At 35.5% G+C, this 27,783-nt stretch overlaps 3 protein-coding genes across 6 annotated transcripts; 2 read left to right on the top strand and 1 right to left on the bottom strand.

Annotated features, from left to right (window-relative positions):
* Positions 1–46: 46 nt before the first annotated feature.
* Positions 47–13,723, top strand: LOC135689553 (uncharacterized). Of its 2 annotated transcripts, none has more exons than XM_065206805.2 (18): positions 47–384; positions 1,134–1,219; positions 1,881–1,978; positions 2,122–2,233; positions 3,156–3,262; positions 3,679–3,759; positions 3,919–3,964; positions 4,271–4,391; positions 5,023–5,108; positions 5,517–5,629; positions 6,051–6,131; positions 7,281–7,340; positions 7,865–7,928; positions 8,258–8,358; positions 8,451–8,579; positions 9,305–9,419; positions 10,228–10,669; positions 11,173–13,723. In XM_065206805.2, the coding sequence occupies exons 1-18, from the start codon at positions 47–49 to the stop codon at positions 11,363–11,365; spliced, it is 2,373 nt and encodes a 790-aa protein (XP_065062877.2). In that variant the 3' UTR covers positions 11,366–13,723. The 2 variants fall into 2 exon arrangements, with proteins under 2 accessions (XP_065062877.2, XP_088964663.1); XM_089108537.1 differs by having other exon boundaries at positions 353–384; positions 1,768–1,978.
* Positions 1,880–21,392, bottom strand: LOC135689552 (gamma-tubulin complex component 5). 3 transcript variants are annotated; one of them, XM_089108536.1, is made up of 6 exons: positions 20,405–21,392; positions 19,174–19,420; positions 9,756–16,163; positions 8,216–8,340; positions 4,948–5,018; positions 1,880–4,032 (listed from the first exon to the last, which is right to left on the bottom strand). In XM_089108536.1, exons 1-3 carry the CDS (start codon positions 21,015–21,017, stop codon positions 14,075–14,077), a joined length of 2,949 nt encoding a protein of 982 aa, XP_088964662.1. In that variant the 5' UTR covers positions 21,018–21,392; the 3' UTR covers positions 1,880–4,032; positions 4,948–5,018; positions 8,216–8,340; positions 9,756–14,074. The 3 variants fall into 3 exon arrangements, with proteins under 3 accessions (XP_088964662.1, XP_065062874.2, XP_065062873.2); XM_065206802.2 differs by having other exon boundaries at positions 1,880–5,018; positions 9,756–9,869; positions 10,687–16,163; XM_065206801.2 differs by having other exon boundaries at positions 1,880–5,018.
* A 2,255-nt stretch (positions 21,393–23,647) lies between these two features.
* Positions 23,648–26,269, top strand: LOC135690043 (uncharacterized). The gene is made up of 5 exons (XM_065207481.2): positions 23,648–23,835; positions 24,211–24,326; positions 24,817–24,958; positions 25,280–25,414; positions 25,670–26,269. Exons 1-5 carry the CDS (start codon positions 23,679–23,681, stop codon positions 25,915–25,917), a joined length of 798 nt encoding a protein of 265 aa, XP_065063553.2. The 5' UTR covers positions 23,648–23,678; the 3' UTR covers positions 25,918–26,269.
* Positions 26,270–27,783: the final 1,514 nt, after the last annotated feature.

Below are 27,783 nucleotides of genomic sequence, written 5' to 3'. Positions count from 1 at the left end.
ATCACTTGTGGTGAATGGGATCGGTGAATGGTGTATTTGAGGAAGGATGGCATCATTTATACCTTTAATGAAATCAAACACCACATTTTCATTCTGTAGAAATGAAAGTTTGCAAGTTTTAGAAAGAGCTGCATCGCAATTTAAAATAAATAGGAGCTGCAATGTTGTTTACAATCAAAGACATTACCATAGAAAAAGTATTTTACCTCCTCCACGTGTTTGTAATCAAAACAAATTGAGAAGAAAATGGATTTTACCAGAGCACCAGAAAAGATGTCTCCATGTCCATCCAGCAGTTGCAGAAGCACTTAGAAAGAAAGAGCCTGTGGTTGCTTTGGAGTCAACCATTATAACTCACGGGATGCCATATCCCGAAAACACAAAGTATGTGGATGGTATTTTTGTGAATTATGATCAAGGAGACTTCCTCCCTGCTCCACTGGTTTTCTGCCATTGCTCACCCTCCTTTGCACGTATCTGTTTCCTAAAATGAGAAAATATTAGGTGATTGATGTATATCATTCAAAAAGATAACAGATATATATAATGTTTACCATTGGAACTATAGAAATTCTGGTAAGCAAAATAGATAGCTACCAGAATGTGGCGAAGGCAAGTTGTTGGTAGAGAAGCAGATGTAACTCAAAGAATTATTGCCTGGTTAATAATAAGAAGTTATCTGCATGCTGAAACTGATTATTTTCCTAATTTTTTAATATTTCTTTACTTTTCACAAAAACTACAATCTTGCCAAAAATTTGGAACACCTTGACTTGAGGGCATGCAAAATGACAAAGTCTACAACTAGGGTGTGGGGTGGTGGAAGGAAGAATTTAACAGAAAGGTCTTAGTTGTGCTAGAATTGTAGGTCCCTGAAATCTCTAATTTTTCATTTTATGTAAAATAGCAATATGGAGCATTATCATTTAAAAGTCCCATCTAGGATTAGGCCAATTTCTGTGTTCCAAGGCTTTTGGCTACTGGGTTGCAGTTTTTTCTCGATTGCAGCCACAATGACCCCATTACAATTGCCACCAGCATAGTTCCAGTTGTTTTATTTACAAAAAGGATGTCTTACAATGTTTTTTATGCATTAATTTTCAATTAAGTTTCAATTTTTCAACTATTTGCAGAACTGCAATAGAGGTGGAGAGGATTGTTAAAGAGCAAAATGTTCTTCCAGCCACAGTTGGTGTTGTAAATGGGAAACTTATTGTTGGTAGGCTGTAACTTTAGCTCTCTGTTTGTTTTGAAATTTTATGTCCTTGACAATATCTACAAACTTGTATTAATGTCTATTTATAATAAAGGTATTATAATTATTTTCATAATATTATGTGTATTTTATGTGTATTTTATTGTATATTATGTGTATTTTCTGTTGTAAAAATGGAAGAAAATCATCATAGTAATTCACCCTCCAAAAGTTGCAACTCAGCTCCCTGATATTCCAGTTAAGGATAATTAAAAGGTTTTGATAAAGAGGTTAGCTTTAAGTGCACCTTGATATCAAATCAGAAAACGTTTACCATAACCTTAAATTGCGTTAAACAACTTAAATGCTTTATTTTTTTTAATTTATTTTGATTAGTTCTTCTTCACACTGATTCAAAAGCTACCCAGGCCCATAACTTTGTTTGGAAATAACTTTCATCAAGATCAAAGAAAACTTAACTTTTATGTTATTAGTTAATTTTAAAGTAGAGACCAACAAGATAAAATGCTTTAACATTCTTCATTTTCTGTTTGATTTTTTTCTATTCTTAGATCTAACTAGTTGCGCTTGAATGCAATTCACCAAAAAAAATTTTGAAGGGAAAGGGGACAAGCCAATACTTTTGATATTGAAAACCTGAAGTCAAATTTCACTCTGGTTACAGGGCTGACTGAAGATGAAATTGAATTTCTTGGGAAACAAGACGATACAAGTCAAAGGCTAAAATTATCAAGAAGGGACCTTGCATATGGAATGAGCAAGGTAGTAATGAAACATATGTCAAAAAGTTTCTAATGATCAGGTGTAATGAGATGCTTTTTGTTTCCATTTCTTCATTCTACAAAAGTCGTTTTGAAATTAAAGATGCGTGCCATATCATTGAATAACTTAAAATACCCTCTCAGGGCATCTCAGGTGGAACAACTGTTTCTGGAACAATGGTAGCTGCTCACAAAGCAGGCATACCAATCTTTGTCACTGGTGGTATTGGAGGAGTTCATCGTGGAGCATCAGAATGTAAGTGAAAGCATGATAATTTCTCTCCTGAATGTTAATAGTATTTTGAACATATATAAAGTATTTCAACACCCTAGTCATAATGGCTTCCAAAACATCAACAATTTTGCAAATCTTTAAATCAATGCCAAAATATTCCCTATATACGAAAACAAAAACATTAGAATACCAATTAAACTTTGAAAATTTAGTAAGTGTTTCAAAATTTTTGGAAGAACCATGGTTACATCAAAAAAATGTTGCAACTATAAACAAAACAATTGCGGTGGCAAAAACAATAGAATTGAAGGACAAGATAAATTTAGAAAATTGTTGTATGCCATTTTTCTACTGTATCAAGAATTAAAAAAAAAATCAAAACTAAAGGAACTGTCCAAAGGTCAAGGAGAAGTGGTGTTAAAAAGAAAATTGTTTAATGAGCCAATGGTGCAAGATAAGAGAGCAAATTAACAACGAAAAATCATTGTTTTAAAAGTCAAAGCCATTAGTCACCTTTGCAGGTGTTGCAATACTTGTCTTGTTATGTAAAAATATATTCTTAGTATATTCAAATCTCATTCTATAAAATATTGAAACAACAATATTACTCAAAGAAAACACCTTTTGTAAACGTTTTTATATCTACTTGATTATTTTATCATTTTCTAAATTTGAGTGCCTATAAAATATTAAGCTTATAAGAACAGAGACAGACGCAATCGCTTCTCAGCCTTTTAGCATTTTCCAAATTAGTGGTCAAAATCAGCCTTTTAGCATTTTCCAAATTAATGGTCAAAATACTGTCATTCCATAATCAAACATTTAAGGGGTTTTCATGAAAAACAATTCTTGAGATAATATGTTATTGTTGAAAACTCGTCTTCTTGTGTAACTATTTCAAAGTTTTTAGGCAGTTAGGGTAAAACTTGTTTTGTATTCATAGCTTTTGATGTGAGTGCTGACTTGACAGAGCTTGGCAGAACCCCAATGGCTGTCATTTGTGCTGGCATTAAATCAATCCTTGATATTGGCCTTACGTTAGAGTATTTAGTAAGTATTTAAGTCTTTCCATCTTTTGGCTTTGGGTTAAATGTTTCTTTGAATGCTTCAAACAATGCTTGAAAAAAGTGATTGATATGACTTAGAAATGACCATGGATCACTAAATTGCATGTAACAATGGTAGGTAGACACAAATTTCCATGAAATAAAAACAACATTAGTTCCCTGTGAGAAGTCTTTTTCATAAGGTCAAGATTTATTGTCTGCTTAACTATATTAGCTCAACTTTCAAAGAACAAGTCTTCTGTTTTTGTTTCGTTTTGGTCTCTGACATCATTACTGTTTCTGTAAAATTGAAAATTTGTGTTTGTTCTCTAGAGTATATGGTCAAAAATTAAAACATATCAAATCTTATTCCATTTGTAACTTGTTAGAACGTTTTCTGTAAATTCAACATGTTTTTAGGAAACACAGGGTGTACCAGTTGTAGCATATGGGAACAATAGAGAGTTTCCTGGATTCTTTACAGCTAAGAGTGGCTTCAAGGTACGTTCAAAATATTTTAGAACTGCTTTAAATCAATTGCTACTTCAAAATGATTTTTCTTTTTATGAACAAAGATTTTTTATCAGGCTTTCTGTTGTAATACAAAAAGCAAGAGAAGCCATTTGTGATATAAATTTGACTTGAACTTCCATTTTTTAGGCTCCGTACAATTTCGACAAACCATATGACGTTGCAAGAATGATTGGTAGTTATTGTGTTTTAATTCTTTGCCCTTGTAGTATTTCCCATCCTCTTGTGATTGTTATGATATATCTAACAATAAAATATGGGTTAGAATCAGATAATTACTGCTAAAAGCATGCCTTTCTACCTATTGCAACTTGGATTAAAATGTTAAGATGCTAAAAACTAGCTGTCATGTCGTGCTCTTTTTTCTAGACTAGATTTAAAATGTTTCCTTTATTCTTATTAAAAGTTTTCATCCCTGCATCACAATACCAAGATTAAGCTCAGATATGCACTCTTAATCTATAATTTCTCCTCTGCATAGAAGAAAGCCTTTCATTACAACTAAACAGTGGAATGGTCATTGGAGTCCCAATTATTGAAGAAGAAAGTCAACTGGGGCAGGAAATAGAAGGTGCAATCCAATTAGCCCTGAGAGAAGCACAGTAATTGTCCCCCTATTATACCCTTTTTATTTTTCACAAATTAATGGCCTTCACAAGAATTTTGGATCATAGAAAATTTTGAATTTTACAAACAAGATGCTATTCCCTTGGTTGTGGATTTGATGATTGCAAAATAAGTAAAGATGCTGCATTTTTGCACATTAATCTCAGAACTATCACTGATGTTGGCTGTTCTTTGTCAAAGAGGAGATCTAGAAGAGGCTATGATAAAATTATTCAGGTGACACTGAAGATACCAACAAGACCTTAACTTGTATCAAATTCATGGACATCTACACTGCATAAATCTGCCTCCTAATCTGTCTCAAAGCCAAACAAAGTTTCAATATCCTATTTATCTACACCCCAGCATCAATAACTTACCATAGCCTTAAGTGTAGTGTGTTTAATTTTTAGTCTTCAATGTAAACTTCTAGTTTGGCACATTGTTGAAACTCAGTTCCCATTTCGTGCTTTTGTTTTCTCAACAAATATATCAAATGGAACCATCTAATGCCATAATTTAGCTCAATTTTCCATTGTATTTCAATCTTACCTGAGAGATTTAATTTATCATCCTGTGTCCAACTGTTGTGGGGGAATTATCTCAATGCATTTCATTCTCTCCTAGGCAAAAGAATATATCTGGTAAAGATGTAACACCATTCGTTCTAGACAGGGTTAACCAACTAACTGATGGTAGATCACTGCAAGCAAGTATCCTCTTCTTCAAACTGTCATGCTTGATATCAAAATCAACCCTTTCATTTACAAAATAAATACTTTTATCAGTTGGCCTTTACCAGCAGTAACTATTTCATGTCACCTATTTATTTGTTATGTGCAATCTCAAAAAATAATTTGTGCAACCTCTCTAAAAGAAAATTTAAATCATTTTTTGCAATTATCCATAAAGATAAATTTCTATTAAAATTTCCTTTAATTCCAACATCAGTTTAAATTCACAATGTTTTATTTCTTTCCTATAAACTTTAATTTTAAATTGAAACTCAAAAATTTTGACAACTGTTTACTTTGTTGAGCAGCATGGAAACAATTTATCTTTAAATTCTCATCAAATTTTCCCTAGAGATTCAGACTTTATTCAACCTTAAATATGGCTAGATATTTCTTTGATAAAAAATAATGCTTATGTTGGGGCCAGGATAGCAGCAGAGCTCTCAAGCATCCAGAAGGTGAATGAAAATGACTTCATTGGCAGTAGCAGTGAACCATCTGTAAGAATCAATCAGCCTCATTGTATATATCATTCTTTAGAAATTGGGGTGATTTCATTGTTGTTTGAAAATATATATATATATAATTAGTCAAGAAAGCTGAATGTAAGCTTGCTGTCCAGTCAACAACAGCTGAATCCCTTAAAAAGGTTTCTCTATTTCAACTGTTTATATATTTTAAGTTATGAAATGTTTGGCTAATGTCAGCAGAAATGTCCCCAGGTAAGATTGTTATTAACAAGAAATTATTTGCTCTTAACAAAATGTTTGAAAAAGTTTGGTTAGTAACAGTATGTTTATATATTTATTTACATTCCACTTCTTGACACAAAACAGTTGCAATTTTTCAAGCTTTTTTCATGCTCTCTCTTTGCCTTAGCTTGCAACTAACTAGTATTGTTATTGTATTTTTCATTTCTAGTCTTCTGGGATGCCATTTGTCAGTCATTCAAACAAAACTTCCTCTGTCAGCACTGAAACTCCTAACAATATCAAGAGACCAGTAAGTTTGATTAATTGCTTTGCCTCTTTCAAACTCTAATTTCTAAGATCCGAAAGTTCCATTTCTTTTTATTGATAAAACGAAGAAAAAGCAATGCAAGACTGTGAAAAATGTAACAAGAATCCATTATGCATGCCATGGCTGAAAACATGGCAAGTATGATCATGCCAAAAGCAGGCCATGTGAGGAGCAAAAAGTAGATGCTTGACAAACTGAGCACCTTTAATTTTTTAGGCCCTCGATTGAGCATCATCAAATATCATCAAAAACAAAATTTGGTTTTTTGTATTTAATTTTTTGAGACCATAAACACGCTAGGTGCCCGATCAATTAAGCTCCTAGAACTTTCTATGTGTGTGTGGAGGCCCTTGATCAAACTTGAGCAGCTCTCCTTGCAAGGCCTGGCCTGAAGGTCAAGATATCGTACATGACAATTACAGAGAAACCAAAAGGGCAACACAATGTAAGGATAGAAACATAGGCAAATACCCAATGGAATACACCCTGCATACTTTTTGTCAGCCCTCAAGAACTTGCAAATTGTCATAAACATATTGTCAGAAACAAACAAGAAAAGATTGGCATCATGGAAAAACCAGAGCCAAGGACCCTTAGACTTTCAAGATTTTACAGGAAAAAGGTTTCAGCTGAGGATATATTTTTACAAGGGAAATTTTTTACAGCAAAGACAGTCTTATTAAAAGTTGAGTATAGCTAGGAATTTAAATGAAATCTGCATGTGATACTCATCTGTACATACCCAGCTTTTTGGCCTTTGTCAAGATTGTACCTTCTCTGAAAATTTTTTGAGCTGTTTATGCCTTTGATGGTATTGACACAGTCATTCAAATTCAACCACTGAGGGGCACTTCACTTGTGGTCGAGGACTGGATGTATTTTATTTAGAATTTTGACTTCAGATTTTTACTCTGTATGGCTTTTTCTTTGTAAAGTGTCTTCTGGTTAGTCTGATTCTCATTTTTGCTTTGGGATTCTTTGCTTATTAGTCTATGCTTTGCTTCAGTATTTAATAAAAGTTATCTTTACTTATATAAAATTCAGTATATATTTTAAGCTATTCATTTTCAATCTTTTACTCTTTTATTTACTTTACAGAAATATTTAATCTTAGTTTTTCTCAATTAACAGGTTATAATAGGTGGCTGCAACTTTGATCTGCTAGCAGTGACTGATTCATATGATGTTTTGGTGTGTATTTTTGACAATGCTTGAAAATGACTTAATTTTTTTTATTAAGAATAGACCTATTGATTGTTAATCAATTTTTTAGAAGCACCTTCTTTAAGAACATACAGTCTTTTTCATCTTTTTGAATAACCAAAGCTTTAGAAAATTGTCAAAATCTTTAAATCTAAAACATGGATTAGTTGCCTAAAGCTTTAACTGGCTAAAATCTTAAAAAACAAGTATATTAAACAAAACAGTACATAAAACATTACAAAGTGACAAATAGCTTTACTTTTCCAACTTCTCTTTACACTTTGCTTTAAGTGTATGGACATTTTGGCCCATTTAAATGAAAACTTGCATTCCATGCTGGGCATAGTCTGAAAGCATGCGATTGTTACAATGTAATAAAAGTTTCACATTATTTTGGTTGTCTTTTAAAAGCAAACATTTTTGGACAAAAGTGATGGTTTTTAAACTTTCTGGATTATAAATTTCTTTATTGAGAACTAATATTTCATTTTCTTAGATTCTTTATCTCACAGGCTGAAGTTACAAACACGGGAAAACTATTTCAAACATTCGGCGGAGTTGCAAGAAATATTGCTGGTAAAGAAAAACCTTAATACTAAGATGATGTCTAGATATTGACAGTGATGCAGACGTTCCTGGAAAATGTGATTTTGTTTCTTGGATCTATTCATTGGAGTCATTTCGTTTAGAGAATTGGCTGTATCATATCATACCTGTATTGCATTAAACCAAAAGTGAACCTGTATCACATTTTGCATAGTAGAATATACTGGTTGAATGTGTTTTGGCCTGCCTTATTAAAAAATACGGTCAGAAAACATTGACCAAAATTTCAACTTAACATAAAAAGCTAATTTAATCACCTTTCTCTCAAGCTTGAACTATATAGCCTGACTGCCTTTCAGAATGTCTGGCAAGATTGGATCACAATCCACTGCTGATATCTGCTATTGGACAAGATGCTCCCGGTGCTATGGTCATGGATCATCTGAAACAATTAAACATGGTGAGTTCCACAGTCATAATTTTGTTCACGCGCATAAGCTTGACTAACAGTCTAACACAGTGTTTAATTGCTAACTATCTTTTTATTTTCAGGACACTCAAGGGGTAATGATGACATCAGAATACTCCACTGCAAGTTACTCTGCAATAATGAACAATGGAGGTGAATTACTTCTTGGGGTTGGAGATATGGATATACATGATCAAATAACACCAGACTATGTAAGTTCTTAGTCAAATATACATGCAATACTGCTTACAAGATCGAGACAGTATTTGTATCCAATGCAGCTGAAACTGTATCAAGATGGAACATATTTCAAATTGCCTATAATCCATTATGTTGTTTGGATTTGAAGGTTGCAGCTATCGAAGAACAGTTTTAGGGCTATAAAAACATTCACATATTCCGTATGCATCTGTATTCATTTAGAGATCTCTTCAATTGGGTGACCTCTAAGTAGGGCTGTGATTTCTGCTGATTTGTACTGGTTTCTTTAAATAACATAAACTATAAAATACTGCAGCAAATCGCTTGAAAAACCTGAACTTTAGCTTTCTTGAAATAACAATTTGTTTTAAGAAACTGATTTTGGTATGACAAATCAGAAGGTCTTATTTTTAAAGCATTTTCCTTTAACTATCCATTGTCATAAAAAACACCCTCTTTTGCAAGCCATCATTTAACAAGTTCGTCATCAAAATATACTATTTAAATAAGATCCTAAAGTAAGAATATTTGACCCTTAATATTCCAATTGCATCTTTAAAACTAATCCAAGATCAGCCTGACTCTAAAAGGCAGGTTTTTGTTTACAGGAGTTCATCTTTTTATATTTGACGATGATGAATTCTTGAGTTTCACGTCTTTTCCTTACTTTATCATCGCACCATCCTCGCATTGACATCCAAGTATTCTCTACAGTTTTGATGTCCATTTACTATAGATTCAGGACTTCGAAGAGGATATAAAAAGTGCACCAATTGTCCTGATAGATGGCAACCTTACAACACAAGCAATAGAATATGTGCTTGGTATATGCAACACTCACCAAGTTCCAGGTATCAAAGTAGACCACCTAGACCAACTGTAAGGGTGTCCTGTATGGTTTTATGGGCTTTTGGGTCAAAGATTCAAGTATCTGTCTTTCCTGGAAATCTTTGAATATTAACTGTATCCTGGCATTAAAAAAAGACATCGAAAGTGTTTTCTGGAACCAAATTTTGAACAAAGCCAAAAATTCTTTTTCAAATTCACAGATTTTGTCATTCTGCACAATAAGTGGTTCACCTAATCATATCATTTGTGAAGTGTATAGTCGATATCAAGTGGCTGAATTTTAAGTGTTGAATATTAATGACTAGTTTTGGATTTCCTTAATGGATTCTGTTACTTACATTGAAATGTTGCAATGAACCATTTACTGGGTTTGCTTCAATACTCAATGTGCTTTTTCCAACATCGGGAAACCAGCAATGACACTTGCTTTCTTATGCCCGACGCTAGAGTTGCTGAAAGGCAAACAATAAATATGTGATCTCTCGCATTCTATTGTTTTGATTATCCACTAGATATTACAGGATGAAAAATGTTATATATTTATCGAAAATCCATTCGAAGGCAAATAAATGGAACTACCAAATAACTCTGAATAAGAACAACTAATGTTACTTTAATCAGAACAGGGTATGGGAGCACCTTCGAAAATCTGATACTGTCACTGCAAATAAAGGATACTTTGTATCTCTAGGTTGTATTTAGAAAATTGAATGAACAACAGAAAATATAAAGTTAATAATTAGCAGTTAGTTTGTAAAAATGCTTGTAAGTCAAATTATTCTTGGTGATGAATCATTTTGTCTGTTCTAGTGTGGTACGAACCGGCTGATATCTCAAAAGCAAGAAAACCATTCACTACTGCCGACTACAATGCTATAACCTATATTTCACCGAATAAACGCGAGCTACAAGCCATCCATGCGACAATCACAAAGAGGCAAGAAGGCATGATGAACTTCAACAATGAAGGTCCGTTTGATTTCGAGGGGCCGACGGAGGATCAGATAATCCAAATGTGCATCAGGATTGGTCGTAATATCTTAGGAAGTGTTAACTGTATAATAATAACTCTTGGTCGATTCGGTGTATTGGTTTTACGGAATGAAGGTTGTAATGATCCCTTCCCTCTAAAGGGTCAGGTGCCTGATAAAAAGCATACATCAAGCGTTATATCTGCTACACATTATCCGTCAGTAGGTGAAGATCTTTTGCCAAGGAAAGACATCAAATCGGTATCTGGTGCGGGTGACTGGTAAGTTGAGACTATACCTGGCTATGGTTTAAACCTGGTATGTCATGCTTTGCAAAGTGCAGTTGTTCCCTGCAATCGTAAAAACTGAATTTCAGTACAGTGAGCTCAAGAAACATTCACGTCTTATGCAAAATTAGATAGTTATTGAATTATCTCACCCCATAAAATGAACTGAAGAATATGGGGCTTAACCCCTTCCAGGTGGTCTGGATCCATTTGTAAAAGTTCTGTTCAACATCGTTACCATAAAATATTAAGATGTTAAGATGTGGTATTTTTGTGCATAACCCGCTCGTATACATACCCCAGAGCCAATTCAATGCAGCTGTGTTCTGTGCTTAAAAATACATTAATTTCGGGCTGGTCAATGCCAAATTCACCGTTAAATGCAAGGATCAATTTTGTTTGTATATCAAGTGGATTATTCTCTCCAAATCCCTGCCCCCTTTTTGCATTGTTGTTGCCATACGTCAATATTTAAATTAAGTTCCCTTCCTCCACAGCCTCGCTGGAGCAATGCTTGCAAGCATCCTTCGCGGCGACGAACCTCACACTTGCGTTAAGGCCGGCCTGCATGCCGCATTTCTTTCTCTTCAGACTCACGAAGCGGTCTCAGATCAGATCGATGCAGCCAGATTCTCTGTGCAAAGTATCGAAGATTGGATGACATGGTCGCACAGAGATATTGCCGTTTAATATTTAATTAATTTGTATTTAGTTAATACCATTGACTATTTAACTTGGCATTTAAAATGATATGTGGATCCCTCCACAAAACTGCCAGCTGTATTCCCAATACATTGCTAAGTTTTTCTGCTGCCAGAACAATAACGATAAATAATAAAGTGACAATAAAAAGAAGTTTCCCCTCCCTCTTAGTAGGGAACTGGAACTGACGCCTGTTTATGCTAAATAAAACACACAAGGAAACTCTCTAAGCTATAGGAATGTATTGTGAAGCTGATTTTTTAAAAGAAGGAATTGTGCATCTTTTTTATACCTGAAATAGCCGCGCTGCCTAAAGTCCCTAAGCATGGTATATACTGCTATACATGAAAACCTGTTATGCGCACGTCTTCGTTTAGCGATATTTTGCTCTGCCTGAAGCATCGCGGGAGTTGGGTAAGACCTACCCTTGGTGCCAGAGCCTCAGAGAGTCAAAGGATGAAGAACGGGGAAAGGAATTGCGATTGACTCTCTGAGGTTCTGGCACCCTGGGTAGGTAAGACCAAGGTTTAGACTCAAGGTATGTCCACACCCAAGCCAATAGTTAGCTAGCACACTTTGCTTCCCCAGAAATGCATAATGTTGACCCAGATTTTTTTGTCTTGACGGTATATCTCATCAAAATCTCATTTAGAATCTTTTTAAACGAATTTAAATGATTTGCTTAAAAGGACATTTGTATGCAGTACATTTTTATTTATTTTTTAACTTGTATTCTCGTTTTATATATACATGAATTATCTTTTTGCACTCCAGTGACTGGACAAACTTTAACTTAAGTACCAAATAAAAAATTTCAAAATCACAAATGATTTATCTCAATATAACGAAACAGGTCGCCATATAGTTTTCCTTTCTAGATTTTTCCTGTAAATTAACAATGTTTTGTCTAGAAAGACACGAAGCATCGCAGTCTACGTTAAAACGTTTCTCGGCCTAGCCACGCGTCGATAACTTCAACCTATTTAGTGCAGGGCATACGAACCCGGTAAAAATGAAGGCTGCGTGTTCTAAGATGAACAATTTCTCTTTAGTGGTTTCATATTCTTATGAAATAGGAAAATGAAGTCATTTATTAAAATGAAATCCCAACAGCAATGGTCATTCCAAAAGGATTGTCTGTCCCTTACGCAATTGACTTTGAACTATGATAAGTGATAAAATCAAGCTTTCACGGGTTTTTCCCCACATCAGATCCCCTAATCAATAGTCTTTGATACACCCTCTCTTCGCTGATTTTCTCATCAAAAGTGGAATGATTTTCTCAAGCAAGAAAAATTGGCCATAAAAACATGTTTGATTCTGCTAGTGGAACAATTTGTTCAGCTGTCTTGAAAACTACCATGTTCTCCTAGCACTTTAACCCCATTCCCTACTAAAACAGCATTTGACTACGCAACAGTTTTTTGTCGTTTATTTCCTGCAGTATTTATCAGAAATTAAAACGTTACAAGAACATATTTTCAATGCAGCACAGTACTGTCTCCATTTGTATTTTGCTATCAACCTTAAATGAAGGATTGCATTAAATATTTATTTTGATCTACAATGCATTTTTACGTATCGACTGTGGATAAATACGTTGATGTGTAGACAGGCGGTCAGCCTATAGCCACATTTTTAAGCACACGAAAATGTGCTATGTAATTCTAGATTTTGAAAGGATTTTCTCTAAGATGCGCAAAAGACTCTGTTACGTAGAGATGGGGCTAGTAAGAGAATTGACATACTGGTAGGGAATCGACTTTCTGCCTGTTCTTACTCCTTAGAACTTATAAAGAACCATAATGATTAATTTGAGACTATCCGATCGATGTGTCTCCTGAAACGTGAAAGCTTGTGTATAGCACTACGTTACTAATGATAAGATTATAAGATTGAGAACTTCTATGGCACTCAGGAAGTCTCGCCAAACTCAATCATGCCTCAAAACTCGAAGCATTTGTTCACAATCATTTTGCTGTAAAACATTCAACCAAAGAATATAATTACAAGAATTTTCGAATGTAGAAGCAAGTTATTGTTAGAACTCTTTGGTGTAACTGCTACACTTAACCTTTCATGGGACCTTCTTACCACTCGCAACACCCAGTCGTCATCAAGTGAAAACCGCTAAATTATGCAATACCAAAGTAGTGTATTATTGGACCTTAAGCTGGGACAAGTGGTAATTTCCACCAAACCGATGTATTCGAAGGAATGATTCGCACCGTTTTATGCTATTCGTGCAAGTAGAGTTGCAATTAATTATGTATTTAAATAGCAATTTTTCACATTCGATGGCCTACTGACAAATTATAGATGCAAAACATTGAAATTAGGATGAAATTTGTCTTTTATATCCTACTTCTCAACTTTGAAGGGAAAGGTTGAACGCGTGAATATAAGAAAAGGAGATTTTGCTTGTGATATTGTGAAGAGGGGAAGCATTTTATCTTTATATTGAAGGCCTTTAAAAATAAGTCATTAAATTTGAACAGTATTTTTTAGATATGAAAACTGAATTGGGATGAGGGATGGGACGCTTGTTGCAGAAAAAGATGAAAACCTCTGTATCACTAGTCGCGTCGGTTTATTTAAAAAAAAACTGGGAAGGATGAAGCGCTATTGAATATGGAAACTACCTTCTTTAATCGCGATCAACTGTCTTGATAATGAAATGACATTGCAAACAAATGTTTATGTTCTAAGAGATAAGGACAGCAATTCTAAATGAGGAAATGACCCTCTTTTCATTAAATTGTTCAAGAACGATTGGATGAAATGACTGCATTTGGTGAACTCTCTATCAATGGAGGCAATCTCATCCACTTTCACTTTAGTCAAACCAAGATCCCAGTTGCTTTGAAAATTCAGGCATAAATTCAAGATCCTCGTAATGGCTTCCTTTGCAAAACCAACCTTTGGACTAAGCAGGCAGCGATCGTAAACTTTTTCAAGAAAGTCAAGATGGATTGTGACAATCTCATCAAAGTCTTTAGCTTCCGATACTTGCGCTTTGAACTCTAAACCGGAACTATGAAGGATTCGAGTCATAATGTAAACATGAAAACTCTGGACAAAATGAAGAAGTTTCATTCTAAGAACGTACATTTTCTGTCGTACAGCGGTTGCTGGCTGCTGTTGCTCCAGTGCAGTGCTTATTGCCTCTGGATTTACAAAATCATCTTGCGTGTCATCCCGCGCGTCACCCCGCCAGAGTTCCGCTATTCTCAGCTGCTCCAACGACCAAACTGCACGCTTCACTTGCAACAGAAAACAGAAGATGGCATTATACTTCTCCTCCGCCTTGCTATCAAAGATAATCGTTAACGGCCAGTCCATCTCATAGTGTAGGTAAATACTTGCAGCGGACTGCACACCAACAACATTTGTCAAAATCCCGCGGGCGTCACTTTTGATTCCTGCGGTTAATCTATCTACAAGGCTTGGAAAACGTAGCTGCAACGCATCGTGTAGCACACTCGTAAGGTACGAAGTGCTTTGCCAGAATTCCTTGCGTCGTATTTTAGTAAAAATCTCTGAATAGAATGAGCTCATGACGTCACCCGCTTCCATCAGGAAGAAATTTTTAATGATCCCAAAATGATGCATGAATCTGAATTCATCTTTGAGTAGGCCCAGCAAAGCATTCGAAGCTTGTGAATATCTTGCGTCGATTAGAGACTGCAAGCTTGATTTGAAAATTTCACTGAAGGGTTGTCGACAGGAAGCCATTTTGGACATGTCAAATCGTGATTGTTCTATCGTACTCTGAAAATTGTCATATAAAGCTTGGTGGTTCTCTCCCGAATTAATAAATCTTTGATAATTCCTCTGGAATATGACAGAAAAGTTTTCTTCCAAAAGCTGACTAAAGCCATTATTAAGAATCACAGTATTCCTTTCTACCATAAGTACTTCTTCGAATTCCACCTTGTCTTCCATTTCGTGGTTTTTGCAGGAAATTCCAAGACCTTCCATCAAACTCTCAAAAAGCTCTGTTTCAAAGACAAGAGAAAACTTATCAGTAAAGCTTTTTCCAGCCCGCTCCAGCACTCTACAAGATTTTCCAGTCAGCAAAATTTTGTCAGTCAAACCAGCAAGGAATTGTGGGATAGCAAGTTGGGTGTCATCATCTTGGCATCGCCGGATGCGAAATTGCTGTTTCCAAGCCGTACAGTCATCTTCACTTGCAATTTCATCTTCGCAAACAAAAAACTCCTCACCTCCAACGATTGGGAGCTTTCCACTTGAAATCCAAACCGCTAAATCACTCAAAAATGGGCGAATGGTTTCTAAAAATATAGGTATCGAAGCACATACTTGAAATGAGCCTGCACTTCCAAATGCATCAAGATTACAAACGGTGTTGAACAAGGAATCAATCACATGTACCAAACATTCGTTGGGCGCCATCTCTGAGCCTCTAGCCATCCCCAAGCTGCTTTTGTACATCTCATACACTAAATCGACATCAGATAATAGGGATCCCACAGCCTGCTCTAATGTTAAAATAGTGTACACTTCGTTTTTTGAAACAATTTTGCATTCAATACTCCCAAGATCTTTCCTTGTTTTCTTTAGAAAACAATTAACTGCATAGCCAAAAGCTCTTATTATCTTCATATTTTTCTTTTTTAAGTCCAATGCATCAGCAACAAAGATTTTAAGCTCTTGAACCTTGTTTCCTGCTGCCGCGAATTGTCCCAGACTATTTTTCAAGGCCTTTTGGCTCATATGACTCAAGCAGATATCTTCTCTTATGAAGTAGTTGTTGTCAACATATCTAGAAGGAGAACATTGAAAAGGAAATGTGCTACATTGTAGACGACGCTTGAAAATAAAAAGCCAAGAAATCTTCAACAATAAACAACACTTTTATTTCACAAAAAAGGCTACATCAACAGCTTTCCAGAATCTAGCACTGTCGAAAGCTCCAAACAACTTCTCTAGACGATGCCATCCTAGGAATCGCAACTGTGAAGGAACAACTAAAGGAATTCATCTCCATTCATTTTAAAATGGAGTTTTTAAACTAAACGACGTTATTCCATGTAAGCTTGCTAAAATATTCTAGATTTGTTATCTTGACATGAAATAGTTTTATTATTAGGAAAAGTTAAAGTTGGAGGCTGCAAAATGTGTTCTCTGTCATCAAAGCTTTTTGATAAGAATGCAAAAGTCATAAAATTATTATATATAACAATAGCCAGTCATTTAAAATACAGGGGTTTAGCCCACATAAATTAACTCGGGCGACAAACAACTAGGGTACCATTACATCCCTATCTTTATGGGGTACCATCACCCAATTAAACCCGGAAATGACAAGAGGTTCCAGGAAATGTGATTTATTTTCATGACATCGTCAATACCGTGGTTACCAATATATATGACAGTTAATTCTCTAGCAGGACTCTGATGCCATGTTTTCAATAAATTTTCGGCCAAAGTTAAAAACTAAATCTTCAAAGAGTTCTTAAAAAAAATTTTTTTTTGAAAAATTCATCGACGTCATCATATCATATTTATACAAGAAAACCCTATCAGCTACTAGTTTTTAACCTAAATGAAAATGCTCATTATATATTTGCATCTAATGGTGAAGAAACCAAAAGAAAAAAAGAGACTAGAAAAGTATGGTTTGCTGGTCTTCCTAGGGATCATGCTTCGGGAAGTATGCTAATTTTGTAGGAAATCCTTCAGTTTTCTTTTGAATATGGGACTTGTTCCAATTTGCAATGGGATGTTATTCCAAGTCTTTACTTCAGAAGAAAAAAAAATATTTTTGGAGAACTCTAGGTTCAACTTTCGCATGTCCAGATCTAACTGATTTCTTGTTGAGTAGTTCGATAACAGAGGTCTGGGAACAAGTCTCACTTTTAGACTGTCCGGGCAGAGACCATTCACTACTTTATAGATTATTACTGCTCTGTCATATTGCATTATATTTGAGACTGACAGCCAATTACATCTCCACCCATCCTTTAACCTAGAGTTCTCTATCTAAGTTTTAACTCTAGTTTGTAGACGTTGAAGATGTTGGAGCTTTGTGTTCGATAAATTGCCCCATAGTTCGTCATTGTATCAGATTACTCTCAAACAGTGCCTTATACACATGATCAAGTTTAGATTGAGTTGGTAGCTATATTCTTAAGTTTCTGGAGGGACGAGATTGCAGCTTTAATTCTACATTTTAGCTTTTTATAATGCTCATTTCATGTTAGGTTTTCGTCCACAGTAATTCCTAGGTACTTGACTTTCTTGTCTTTCTTGATTTATTCTCCTTTCATGCTTATGTCTATTGGTCTATGTTTGGTGTGTCGTTTGTGACCCAATACCATAAACTCCATTTTATCAGTGTTGAAACTCAACTTATTCTGCCGTAACCATACTGCTATATATTCAACCTCAGCTTTTAGATCATTGCAAAGTTCGTCGATATCTTCAGCAGAACACGTCACATTGGTATCATCCGCTTAATATTTGAGGTGCATTTGTTGAGGCACTGTTCAAAGTCATTAACATACAAGACAAACAGGAGAGGTCCTAAGCACGAGCCTTGTAGAATACCACAGCGAATATGATTTAGACTGGATTTTTAGCCATTAACTTGACAGTATTGCTTTCTGCTTGTCAAGTAAGACGTGAACCACCGATGAGGAGTCCCTGCTATCCCGTATTTAGTTAGTTTTGAGAGGAGCATTGCGTGGTCTACCGAACCAAATGCCTTCTTGAGGCCTAGAAATATGCTTTTGTTAATTTTGCGTTTGTCAATATTGGAAAACCATGAATCTGTTGTATTTAAAAGCGTACATAAACTCTAGTATGTCCAATGAAGATTGAACAGCCAGTTCAACACGGTGATTTGCAAAGCGAACTGTAAGTAGCCACGAGCACTTATTTTTATCTGTTTACTTCCACTGTGTTAAATTCAGTTCCATCTGCTGTATAACTAAACAGGTGCTTTCCGTTCTCTCTTTGTCACTATACTATCTGTATTGTCTGATACCATCTGTATTACTCTATCAAACAGTTGCCTTTTCAAGTCCATTCGGTGCCTTGTTAGTAGGAATATCATCCATTAAAACCTAATCAGAACGAATACCATTTCCTTGCAAGTTTTTTTGCAGTTGACAACCACTGTTCTCTAGCGACAAATGGCAGTGAAATGTTTCTACCAAAAATGATATTTTCGTTGCTAACTGCCATTGCTAGGCAGTACAACAGCTCTCTTCTACGTCTCTCTCCACCATCCTTCCAACATGCAGCACATTATTTCCTTTAAGACCTTTTACCAAGACAGAAATGTGTGGGAGATTGTAGGCTACACCTTCCAAGCGATTGTTAGTTGGGTGTACGAGTACAACTTGTATCTAACCTTGAGTTAAAATCATTTTTAGATGCAGTTCTTGGTCATCTCTAGATTAACAGTTCAAGCAGTTCAAGACTATCTAACATAGATTAGCATTCTAACCTAAAAATTTCAGTGTTACAAAACCTGAACCTGTGTCAAAGTGAAAAGTTATTTTGAGAAAAACATATTCAAAAGTTTCTGTAAGGCATACAGCTGCAACCATTGGAGGTTTGTATATTTTTATGCATTGAATTGCAATTCAAAATCAGGGATTTCATTAGAAGTTGGCAACCTGCAAAAATTTGCTGCTTACTTACAAAACCTTCCTCTCCTCCTTTCTACATCACTTTAGTAAGACACCTACTTTTAAAGATGAGCTTTCTACTCCGAAAATGTTAAGAAATTAAAGCATGTTTCAAAATATAAAAGATATGAATACCTGTATACGTATGTTGTTCTTATTCCTTGCAACATCCAAAGTGTTTCTCTTACAACTGCATTTTCTGTGAGGTAATTTACCATTCTGGAGTCCTGAGGCATTACCTTAAATGCGCTCATAACCTGGTCCTCATTATCAAAACCAACTTTGTCTTGTAGCATTGGCAGGTATGCAGTTTCTCCTTTCCAGTACTGAGAGGTAATGTTTCTTTGAAGCCATTGAACATCTCCTCTTTCTGGGTCACATTCTATAATATTAATATAAGCATCATTAACTGAAAGAAGAAAAAATGACAAAAATGGATGAAAAATTGGTAAAATGTCTCTTTATAGATCTAGGTTATTTTTGTACTTTAGAAACTTTACAATAATTACCAAAAATTCTGTTAGGATTTATTTTCGGTATTTTCGGTACACCAATAGAATTTCAATATAAAAAAACATGTTCCTTGCCATTTGGCCTGTACTACTTTCCATCTATAAAAAATCAATGTTCAGTTTTTGGTTCTCCTTTGACATCAACTAATAAGATAACAAGCTCATCTTCAATTTATTCTCTTTCGCCATCTACATCCAAGAAATTTGAGTTCTTGATAGGTTTCCAGATTTCCACAAAATAAGAATTCATATTTTTTCCTACTCTTCAATTCCATTTATTGGGTTGACAATAAAATATTTGATTTTTGCAACTTTCATGATTGCGTTCCAGATAATTGTATGTTGAAGATAGAAATAAATTACAGAAGGTTTTTCATTTTCTATATTCACTGAAATCTTTCTTTCCATCAAAAATTTTCAAATTCTCACCAAAATTTAAAAATTGTATCACACAGTGACTTGGTCCTTTCCCTCAATGTGAGAACACCTTTCAATTTATACACCTGAAAATACTACAAAGAGCTCCAGACTAGAAACTTTTTTTGTGACTTGCAATACATTGCCAGCGCACTCAAATTTCTATCCACATGATTTTGCATATTGGCCGTGCAAAGTCCCTTTATAATAATATTTTACATTATTCTAAATGTGCCTGATTTCAGGCACCCAATCACAACTTTTCAAAATGAACTTGTCAGTGCAAGAAACAAAGTTTTAAGTCTGGAAAGATCTGGTAACTATTTTAATACTAAATGTAAGTTTGGTCATTGCAGGGACACAAACTCCAGCACTTTGATTTTTTGGCCTGTGACTCTAACCACTGAACCATCCTCATTGAGACAATAAATGTTTACCTGATGTTCGATAAGAGGCTTCTACATCAGATATTGTACTCTCTACAGGCTCCAATATTCTATCCAGTTTCTGGTCACTTTCAGCAATATCAAAATGATCCTCGTCTTCATCTGTCTCTTCTAAAGCCAATCTTTGTTCTTCACTTATATCAATACCAAGCTCAAGCTTCTCTTCTCCTGACAAAAGATACTCTTTCCAATCTATGCTTTCCTCCAATAGTACGGAGTCATTTCTCGTTTCTGAAAACTCAGCACAGTTCACTGGCGATTGTGAAAGACACAGCAACAGTGATAAAATCCCAAAGTGGTATTCCGTATTTGCTTCAAATAAACTTGATGAAAAAGGACTTTCAAGGTAATCCTTCTTCAAAGATTCAAGCTGTTTTGCCTTATTGTCTTGACAGTGAATTATAAACTTGTTTCGTAGGCCATCGAGCTGTCGTGAAACTTCAAGCGAATTGACATCAAGGAACCTGTGGAACCTAAAATTTGATACTGCAAATTCTACAGCTATGTTTGAATTTTCAGTACCGCTCTCTAAGTTTGCAACAGCTTGCACTAGCTCCTTTGCAAGGTCGTCTGCTTTTCCTCTTTTCAACGAAATTGGCGCCATCTTCAAACTACGCCATTCCCTGCAGCCTCGAGTTCAACTTTTGCTTAAATTGGGGGTTCGCTTCTCCAATACCTGGAACACGCCCCCCTGGAACTGGACATTTGTACCACTGATTCCTTTGTACCACACATTTGTACTGGTAAATCTTTGCTCATTAAAAAGAAGGTTTGCAAGTAGGGGTCAAAAGCAGGTTGAAGACTAATGTGTGAATGAAGAAAAGGTCACTGTAGCAGGCTGCTCGACGGGCTCCAAGGAGTTATTGCGGCGAAAAGTCGATAAAAATGTAGTAAATAAGAAACACCGCAATACGCCGAGAATAAACAACAATAAATACACGTAAATCAGTGAAGGCTAATATTTCGCCCCGGCATACGGGGGGCGTATTATAGGGGGTCCAAAAGCCGCCAAACCGTGCAAAAATCAGCCAAAAGCCGCAATCCGCAATGAAAAAGCGCAAAGACGCGGCCGCGTTCTAAAACGGCCAGAGACACAAAAAGCCAATTACTCGCTAATAAGAAAAAAGGATACATTGCTAGAAGTTGCTGTTTCTCAGGTTTCTAGCTTTGTTTCACAGCAAGCTATTGTGTCAATCTTCGTATTTTTCTGTACCCAAGTATTTTTCACATACCGTGAAACATTTGAAGACGCTAAACTTTCAGTAATGAATGGGTCGAAGGGCACGACCAAACGGTGACTTCGAGCCAACAAGGAACAAAGCCTCTCTCGTTACTCGTTGCAGCTAGAAGCCGCAACCGCACCATAGAAGCCGTAAACCGTTGCAAATTTACACCGAAAGACGCAAGACGCATCTTTTGCTGAAGCCGCAATCCGTAAAGAAATCATAACAAAATCCGGAGGCCGTGCGTTAAAATAGGGTACAGGCCGCAAAGCCGCAAACCTATAATAGGCCCCCCATACGGGGCTTCATCAGAGCCAAAGTTACAGGCTACATGTAAGTCAGTAAAGGCTGAATCACGTGAATCACGCACATTTTCGCTGTTCGGAAATAATCCTGATTGTAGAAATAGACCTTTATTGATCTTAAGGCTGTCGTTAACTCATTCAGTTCAATGGTCCTGAATTTAAATTTATTACATTTTGGGTTGATAGCACCTTTAGCGTAAACAAATCCTCAAAAACCAAACTTTTCTAAAACCCAAAGTTTAGTTGGGCTGACACTGCCTGTAGTAGCTATTGTTACACTCATTGAAACAAACAATCCAAACAATTTAAGTCTCAAAGAATTCTTTCAACAAATTTTGCACACCAAATATATATCTTGAAAGGTGTTTTGCGGTTCTAAACTGCTCGATAAGGAACCTCCTGTGCAAAGCTTTTTTTAGATTACACTAAGACCGTCGGGGGTTCAAATGACAGGTTTTGGTACGCAAATCACTGAGCCATCCTTTTCCCGCAAAAAGGTCGAAATTTGTATGCTACGCCCTTACTTGATTAAATGTTTCCCATCTAATTCTTTGCGTAACAGGAAGATAAATATCTAGCATTCTGCTCAACTGGCATCATTGTTAGAGAACTTTAGGAAAAGAGGGGTGCAGTTGCTCCTCGAACCCTCCATTACTGTATGCATGCAGTCACCCCATACACCAGGTGCAGAAAGTCCCGATTTTCACAAAGACTCTGGTACCCATGGTATCAAAATATATGCAAATATATTTTACATTACTGTAAATTTACATTAAACAATCATGGACAAATTGGAATATTTATAAAGTTGTAAATAGCAAGGGGGGCTCTTGCACAGAGTGTTGCTAAAAACAATAGCAAACGTAGAAATTTGCCAATCTTCGGCATTCACAAGGAAGCTCAACCCCCCTGAGCCCTCCCAGCACTACAACCCTGATGCAATATCAAATGTGTTCTATTCTATTCTATATAAAGTATCTGGTCTTCTATCATGGCTTCCAAAGCGTCAAGACGTTGAGGAAAGAGGGCGTAGCGGGTCTCGAATCCAGGGTACTGGTCTCCATACCAGGAAAAATGAGCATGAATTCTGCTTTAAAAATATTATCGTATTATTTTTATATGAGCCAATATCGTTATTTATTAAGTTTTAAAAATTGCTATGTTGTTTTTTTTTCACGCTTATGTATTTAAACTGTTTTCCTCTACTTTTTTTAATAGATGAAAATCGAACTGAAATTGAATGCAAAACAACAAATTATGTACTATTGAGGACTAAATTTCGAAAAAAATAGTTAGAGAATTCCTGAAGCAGCCTGGGAAGTTAAGAACATTCCACTTGACTTAATCATTGCCAGTTCTAATTGGTTATGCATGACGATATATTTATTAAAATTAATGTAAGTAATTTGAAATTTTATTTTTTCTGCCATGCCTTCCACTAGTAGGTAATGTCCTTTACATTGATAATAATTACATTCTGCACAATATACGTAAATTTGTCATTCTAAAATCGAATATTAGCGATTGAAAATGGAAATTATAAAAATGGGCATTTTTTTAGATTTTTGAAATTGTAAATTATGATAAAAATTTAAAATAGTTCGGAGGCTTGCCCCCTGGTTTTGGTTTAATTAACTTCAAATAGGTTTAAAATCGGGGGGTCATAGATGCTATAAGACTGGTTCATTGATCATTGGCTTATTCGTAACATGATCTGATTGTTTAGTTGATCAGAAAATGGCGGCCGTGGAAGTGAAGAAGAGAGAATACAACGTACTTGCCGGGGAAACGCACAGAGTGGAGGGTAGGTCAGGAGGCATCGTAACAACGCAGCCGTCCGCCCAGTCTGGAATAGAGAGCTATGTGCTTGATTTGGATGCACAACAAGTCGCAAGTATGTTTTAAGATCCTATCTTTAAGGGAACGCCCATTTGGCTACTGTGTAGGAATGCTCGAGACGTTTTGTGTAGTTATTTTGAAATCAGTCGCTCATCAAAGCCATTCTCCATTGAATGGCAGAATAATTTTTTAAAAAATCGTTGTAAAGTAGTGTCCTGTGTAGCGTTGTACTTTTTGTGACAGGGCCTAAGTAAATGAACCACTCCTTCTTTCTCTTGCAGAAATGTATCGTTTGTATATTTATTATCTTTGGTTGCGGTCAGAAAAGAACAAAAGAGCGAGCATTAGTTTCAGCAAAGACAATTAGTTTCTTGACAAGATATGCTTGTGAAACAAATCTTTTAAAAAAGCCTATTTTTATATCTTACAGCTTGGACTCCGGAAGATGTGATCAATAACTTTGTTGAAAAAGTTGGTCTTGGATACTTGAATGAAGCCTTTCTTGCAAACAAAATTACAGGAAGAGCTCTGATGTTACTCAATGAGGTTAGAGCTTTAACTCATTTCAGCTTGTGCCATGCTTTTGTGTACACCTATGGCATATATAATTATCTGCTTATTCTTTTTATGCTAATCATGATGACAGTCCTGAGTAAGAGGGTGTTCATGCCACTCAAGACTAACTACAGAACATGCCACCAACATATTACAAATGGTACTACTATATTTAACTTCACTAACACTTTTTGTAATACGGCAGAACACACCATCATCACTTACATCATCATTTTTCTGCCACCCAAATATTATTGATTAATAATTATTAACATTGCTCTCAATGTTTTTGTATCATTGTCTTTTATTATCTATTTTTAATACCACTGTAATTAGTATTATCATTAACGTTTTTCTATCAACTTTTTGTCACAAGAATCCCATTGGTCGGAGTCTGTCAAGCAGTTTTGTGACCTTTCCTTTATTTACACATTTAGCCTTTATGCTATCAAGAGTTTTAGTTGGAAACATTTTTTTATAGGGACATTTGAAGGAGATGGGTGTTCATGCCATTGGTGACAGAGTATATTTGTTAGATATGATTGGTTTGCTGAAGAAAAAGAAGAAAGAGCTTGAATCAACAGCAACATTATGGAGTGGTGAGACTCCTGCTCCAGGCATGGGTGAGTTGTATTAACTTGACAATAACATTCTAGCATATAAAAACAATTTGAATTATAAATTATCAGTAAACAAGAACATGTGTTTCAACAGGGTCATATTTTGGATAGATGTACCGAATAATTATGAATTAAGATTGAATGAAGGCTGGTTTCAGATATCATAATGCTGGTTTGTGTACACTCTTTGTTTGGTAATTATTTTTTTTGTGGCTGCCAAAAGTTTGATGTAGAAACTTAAATTCTTTGAAAGTGACTTGATTCTTCCATGCATAATGTTTGGTCAACGAAACATTTATGAGCAGTCGTTTGCTTCCTATCTAGCCTATAGCAAAGGCCTCTGCCACTGTCTTGGAAAAACACTCTGCCCATGTTGTGTTGCACGTACCTACTGGAAGGTTACAGCTCAAGGTGTCTTCTACAGAGAGGTCCCAGTGCTCAGAAGGCATTTTGGTACAGGTATGGAATGATTTATGCATACAAAATTTTGTAGTGTCAGATAGATGATATAGTTGTGACAGTAATGAACAGTGAAAAGGTTGAGCCGTTTAGCTTTTACCCAAAATAAAGTTGCTGTCATTAACATCTACTTACCACAAGATCATATTTTTGTATTTTCTAAGCATATAGGTACTTAATATTAGGTGAAATATTTTTGATGAACTTTAATGCAGAAATATTTATTTATAATTCATGGGTACAATTTGGTTTCAGTTTCCACCGAGTACATGGACTACAGGTTCTTTAAGGACCTTGAGCTTAAAGAAAGCTTTTTCTGCTGCTGTTTCTGCAAAAGACATGCTCTTGAAATGTATGTTGAAGACAAAGATGCAAAAGCCTCAGAGCGTGATGGTGGTGCCAGTGGTTTCCCTGTCCCACACATCTTGTTGCACCCAGATGCAGCTAAAGTGGAACGGATTGTACGCAATGCTTGGACACAAGCAAGACTTGTTGCTGATTAAGCACTTTGAGACAATTGTCTTCTTTATTTACATAAATCAATGAATTCCGCTTGCTTTAAATGGTGGACTGTATGTAAAATCTCAAGCATTACTCTAAAACTTGTAAGCTTTATAGGTGAAACCATTTACAATTTATAATTTGTGCTAAGAGGGTATTTCTATGATAATTTCATGGGTTAGATGTAGGACAAATTTTCAGACTTGATAACAAAGAGTGTGTTATCAGAGGCATTTCTGAAATGGATGTTATTTAATTTTTGGCATTTGCTACATTGTATTTTTAATTTTGGTATGTATTATTTCTTTGTGAAATTTGTGGAAATTGAAAATCAATTAATTTCGTTGCAAGATATTTGCTGTATTTCTTTGCCAGATATCTATTTGTGCATAGAGACTTCTAAGAGCAGACTGCACAAATGAAGAACCAGAAATAGAATAGATTTAGATAAAACCTGTCAACTCTTCCAGTTTTGCTGGGTGACTCTAGATTTTGCTTGTCTTCTGGTCCTCCTGTCTCCATTTTTTGACCTAATCTCTCTGGTTTTTGCAAGAAAAATCTGAAATCAACAGGTTTTGAATGTTTTAGGCTTACAGGTCTGTAAATACTCAAGCTATTAGCTTTATCGGCAGCAAAACTGATCTAGATTTCAAATTATCTCCATAAACTATTTAGAGGTTGTGCTGCCTGAAAGAATAGAAAGTAAAATCTACATGCTCTAATGTTTGTAACTATGGTACACAAATCAAATGCAATGCCTCCAACATGGGGTCCAAGGTAGCCAGGGACAATCACAAATTAGACATGTGCCTAATATAAGACAAATCTGTCTTCTGGAACGTCAAAGACAACAATAAGACTTTGAACATGAATATCCTGATGTGCAATTTTTGGAGTTAACTTAGATTATCTGTAGTGTGGGGAGAAGGTAAGCTGAACAATTTCGCAAGTGGTTAGGCTGCCTCAAACAGCATGCCAGTAAAGCAATTTTGATTTGCCCTTCTCAGAGAACCAAACATTATTCAAAAATTTTTCCGACGTTATTTATAAATTGTGGAAGAAAATGAAATACACAAGTTCATCATTATAGTTTTATGGCTCTTTTTATAAGAGTATTTTTCGTAAGAATGTTGAGGCTCAGAGTGATAAGATTTTTAAAAATATTATATAAGAGCATTGCTCATCCACAATTGCCTGTTTTGCAATGCTCATAACAGTAAAGAACACTTGAAGAATATATTCAGGCTCATAACGAAAATTTCTTAAGAATAATGAGGCTGGACAAATTTTCAGTATTCTTGTAAAAAAGCAAGTGCATTAAACAAAACAACAGTTTTCTACTACTGAAAGACAATCAAAATCACTTACATGTTATGATTCTGCCTTAGTGGGTTATCTTTGCTTATTCTGACATCTTTGTATTAGCATTGAAGGGATGGTCTCTTAAACCAGCCTGTATTGAGGCGGAGGCAACCGACGCAACAGGGTGGCCAGTTTGATGTCGGAGAAAGGCTAAAATCGGCAATTAGTTAAAAAAATGACCAAAGGCAGGGCAGCATTGGTTATAAAAAAGTGTTGTTTTTCAGCATTATAAAGGGTGTGGGGATTGTTAGGCATTAGTTTTTACTTTATTAAACTTTGGGTACAATTTTAAAGTCATCATTGTTTTGCCTTCACCCTTTCACAAGACTTCGATAAATTATCTTTGGTATCAGTCTGTATTTAGCCTTAGCCCAAATTTTCAAAGCTGTGACTGTTCCTAAGGTGCATTTAATGCTTTCCTTGAGCGCAAGGAATATACCAGTCGTTTTATTGGCGGAGAATGATTTTTTTTTAAAATTCAAAACACTTTCAATATTAAATAAAAG

Source organism: Rhopilema esculentum, chromosome 5 (assembly GCF_057945365.1).
Source record: "Rhopilema esculentum isolate cy_ngs chromosome 5, ASM5794536v1, whole genome shotgun sequence".
Lineage (NCBI taxonomy): Eukaryota > Metazoa > Cnidaria > Scyphozoa > Rhizostomeae > Rhizostomatidae > Rhopilema > Rhopilema esculentum.
The sequence above is the reverse complement of the archived record's forward strand: the minus strand, read 5'-3'. Positions and strand labels throughout refer to the sequence as shown.

What these genes read in the sequence shown, in the direction of transcription:
- LOC135690043 (XM_065207481.2), top strand. Translation starts at nt 23,679, where the DNA reads ATGGCGGCCGTGGAAGTGAAGAAGAGAGAATACAACGTACTTGCCGGG. An exon ending in CTCTGATGTTACTCAATGAG is followed by an intron (nt 24,327 to 24,816) that starts GTTAGAGCTTTA and finishes ATTTTTTTATAG; the next exon opens with GGACATTTGAAGGAGATGGG. An exon ending in CAGAAGGCATTTTGGTACAG is followed by an intron (nt 25,415 to 25,669) that starts GTATGGAATGAT and finishes ATTTGGTTTCAG; the next exon opens with TTTCCACCGAGTACATGGAC.
- LOC135689553 (XM_065206805.2), top strand. Translation starts at nt 47, where the DNA reads ATGGCATCATTTATACCTTTAATGAAATCAAACACCACATTTTCATTC. An exon ending in TGGTAGATCACTGCAAGCAA is followed by an intron (nt 5,109 to 5,516) that starts GTATCCTCTTCT and finishes AAATATGGCTAG; the next exon opens with ATATTTCTTTGATAAAAAAT. An exon ending in GTATCTGGTGCGGGTGACTG is followed by an intron (nt 10,670 to 11,172) that starts GTAAGTTGAGAC and finishes CTTCCTCCACAG; the next exon opens with CCTCGCTGGAGCAATGCTTG.
- LOC135689552 (XM_065206801.2), bottom strand. Translation starts at nt 21,017, where the DNA reads ATGGCGCCAATTTCGTTGAAAAGAGGAAAAGCAGACGACCTTGCAAAG. An exon ending in AGCCTCTTATCGAACATCAG is followed by an intron (nt 19,421 to 20,404) that starts GTAAACATTTAT and finishes TTAATATTATAG; the next exon opens with AATGTGACCCAGAAAGAGGA. An exon ending in AGAACAACATACGTATACAG is followed by an intron (nt 16,164 to 19,173) that starts GTATTCATATCT and finishes TTCTCCTTCTAG; the next exon opens with ATATGTTGACAACAACTACT.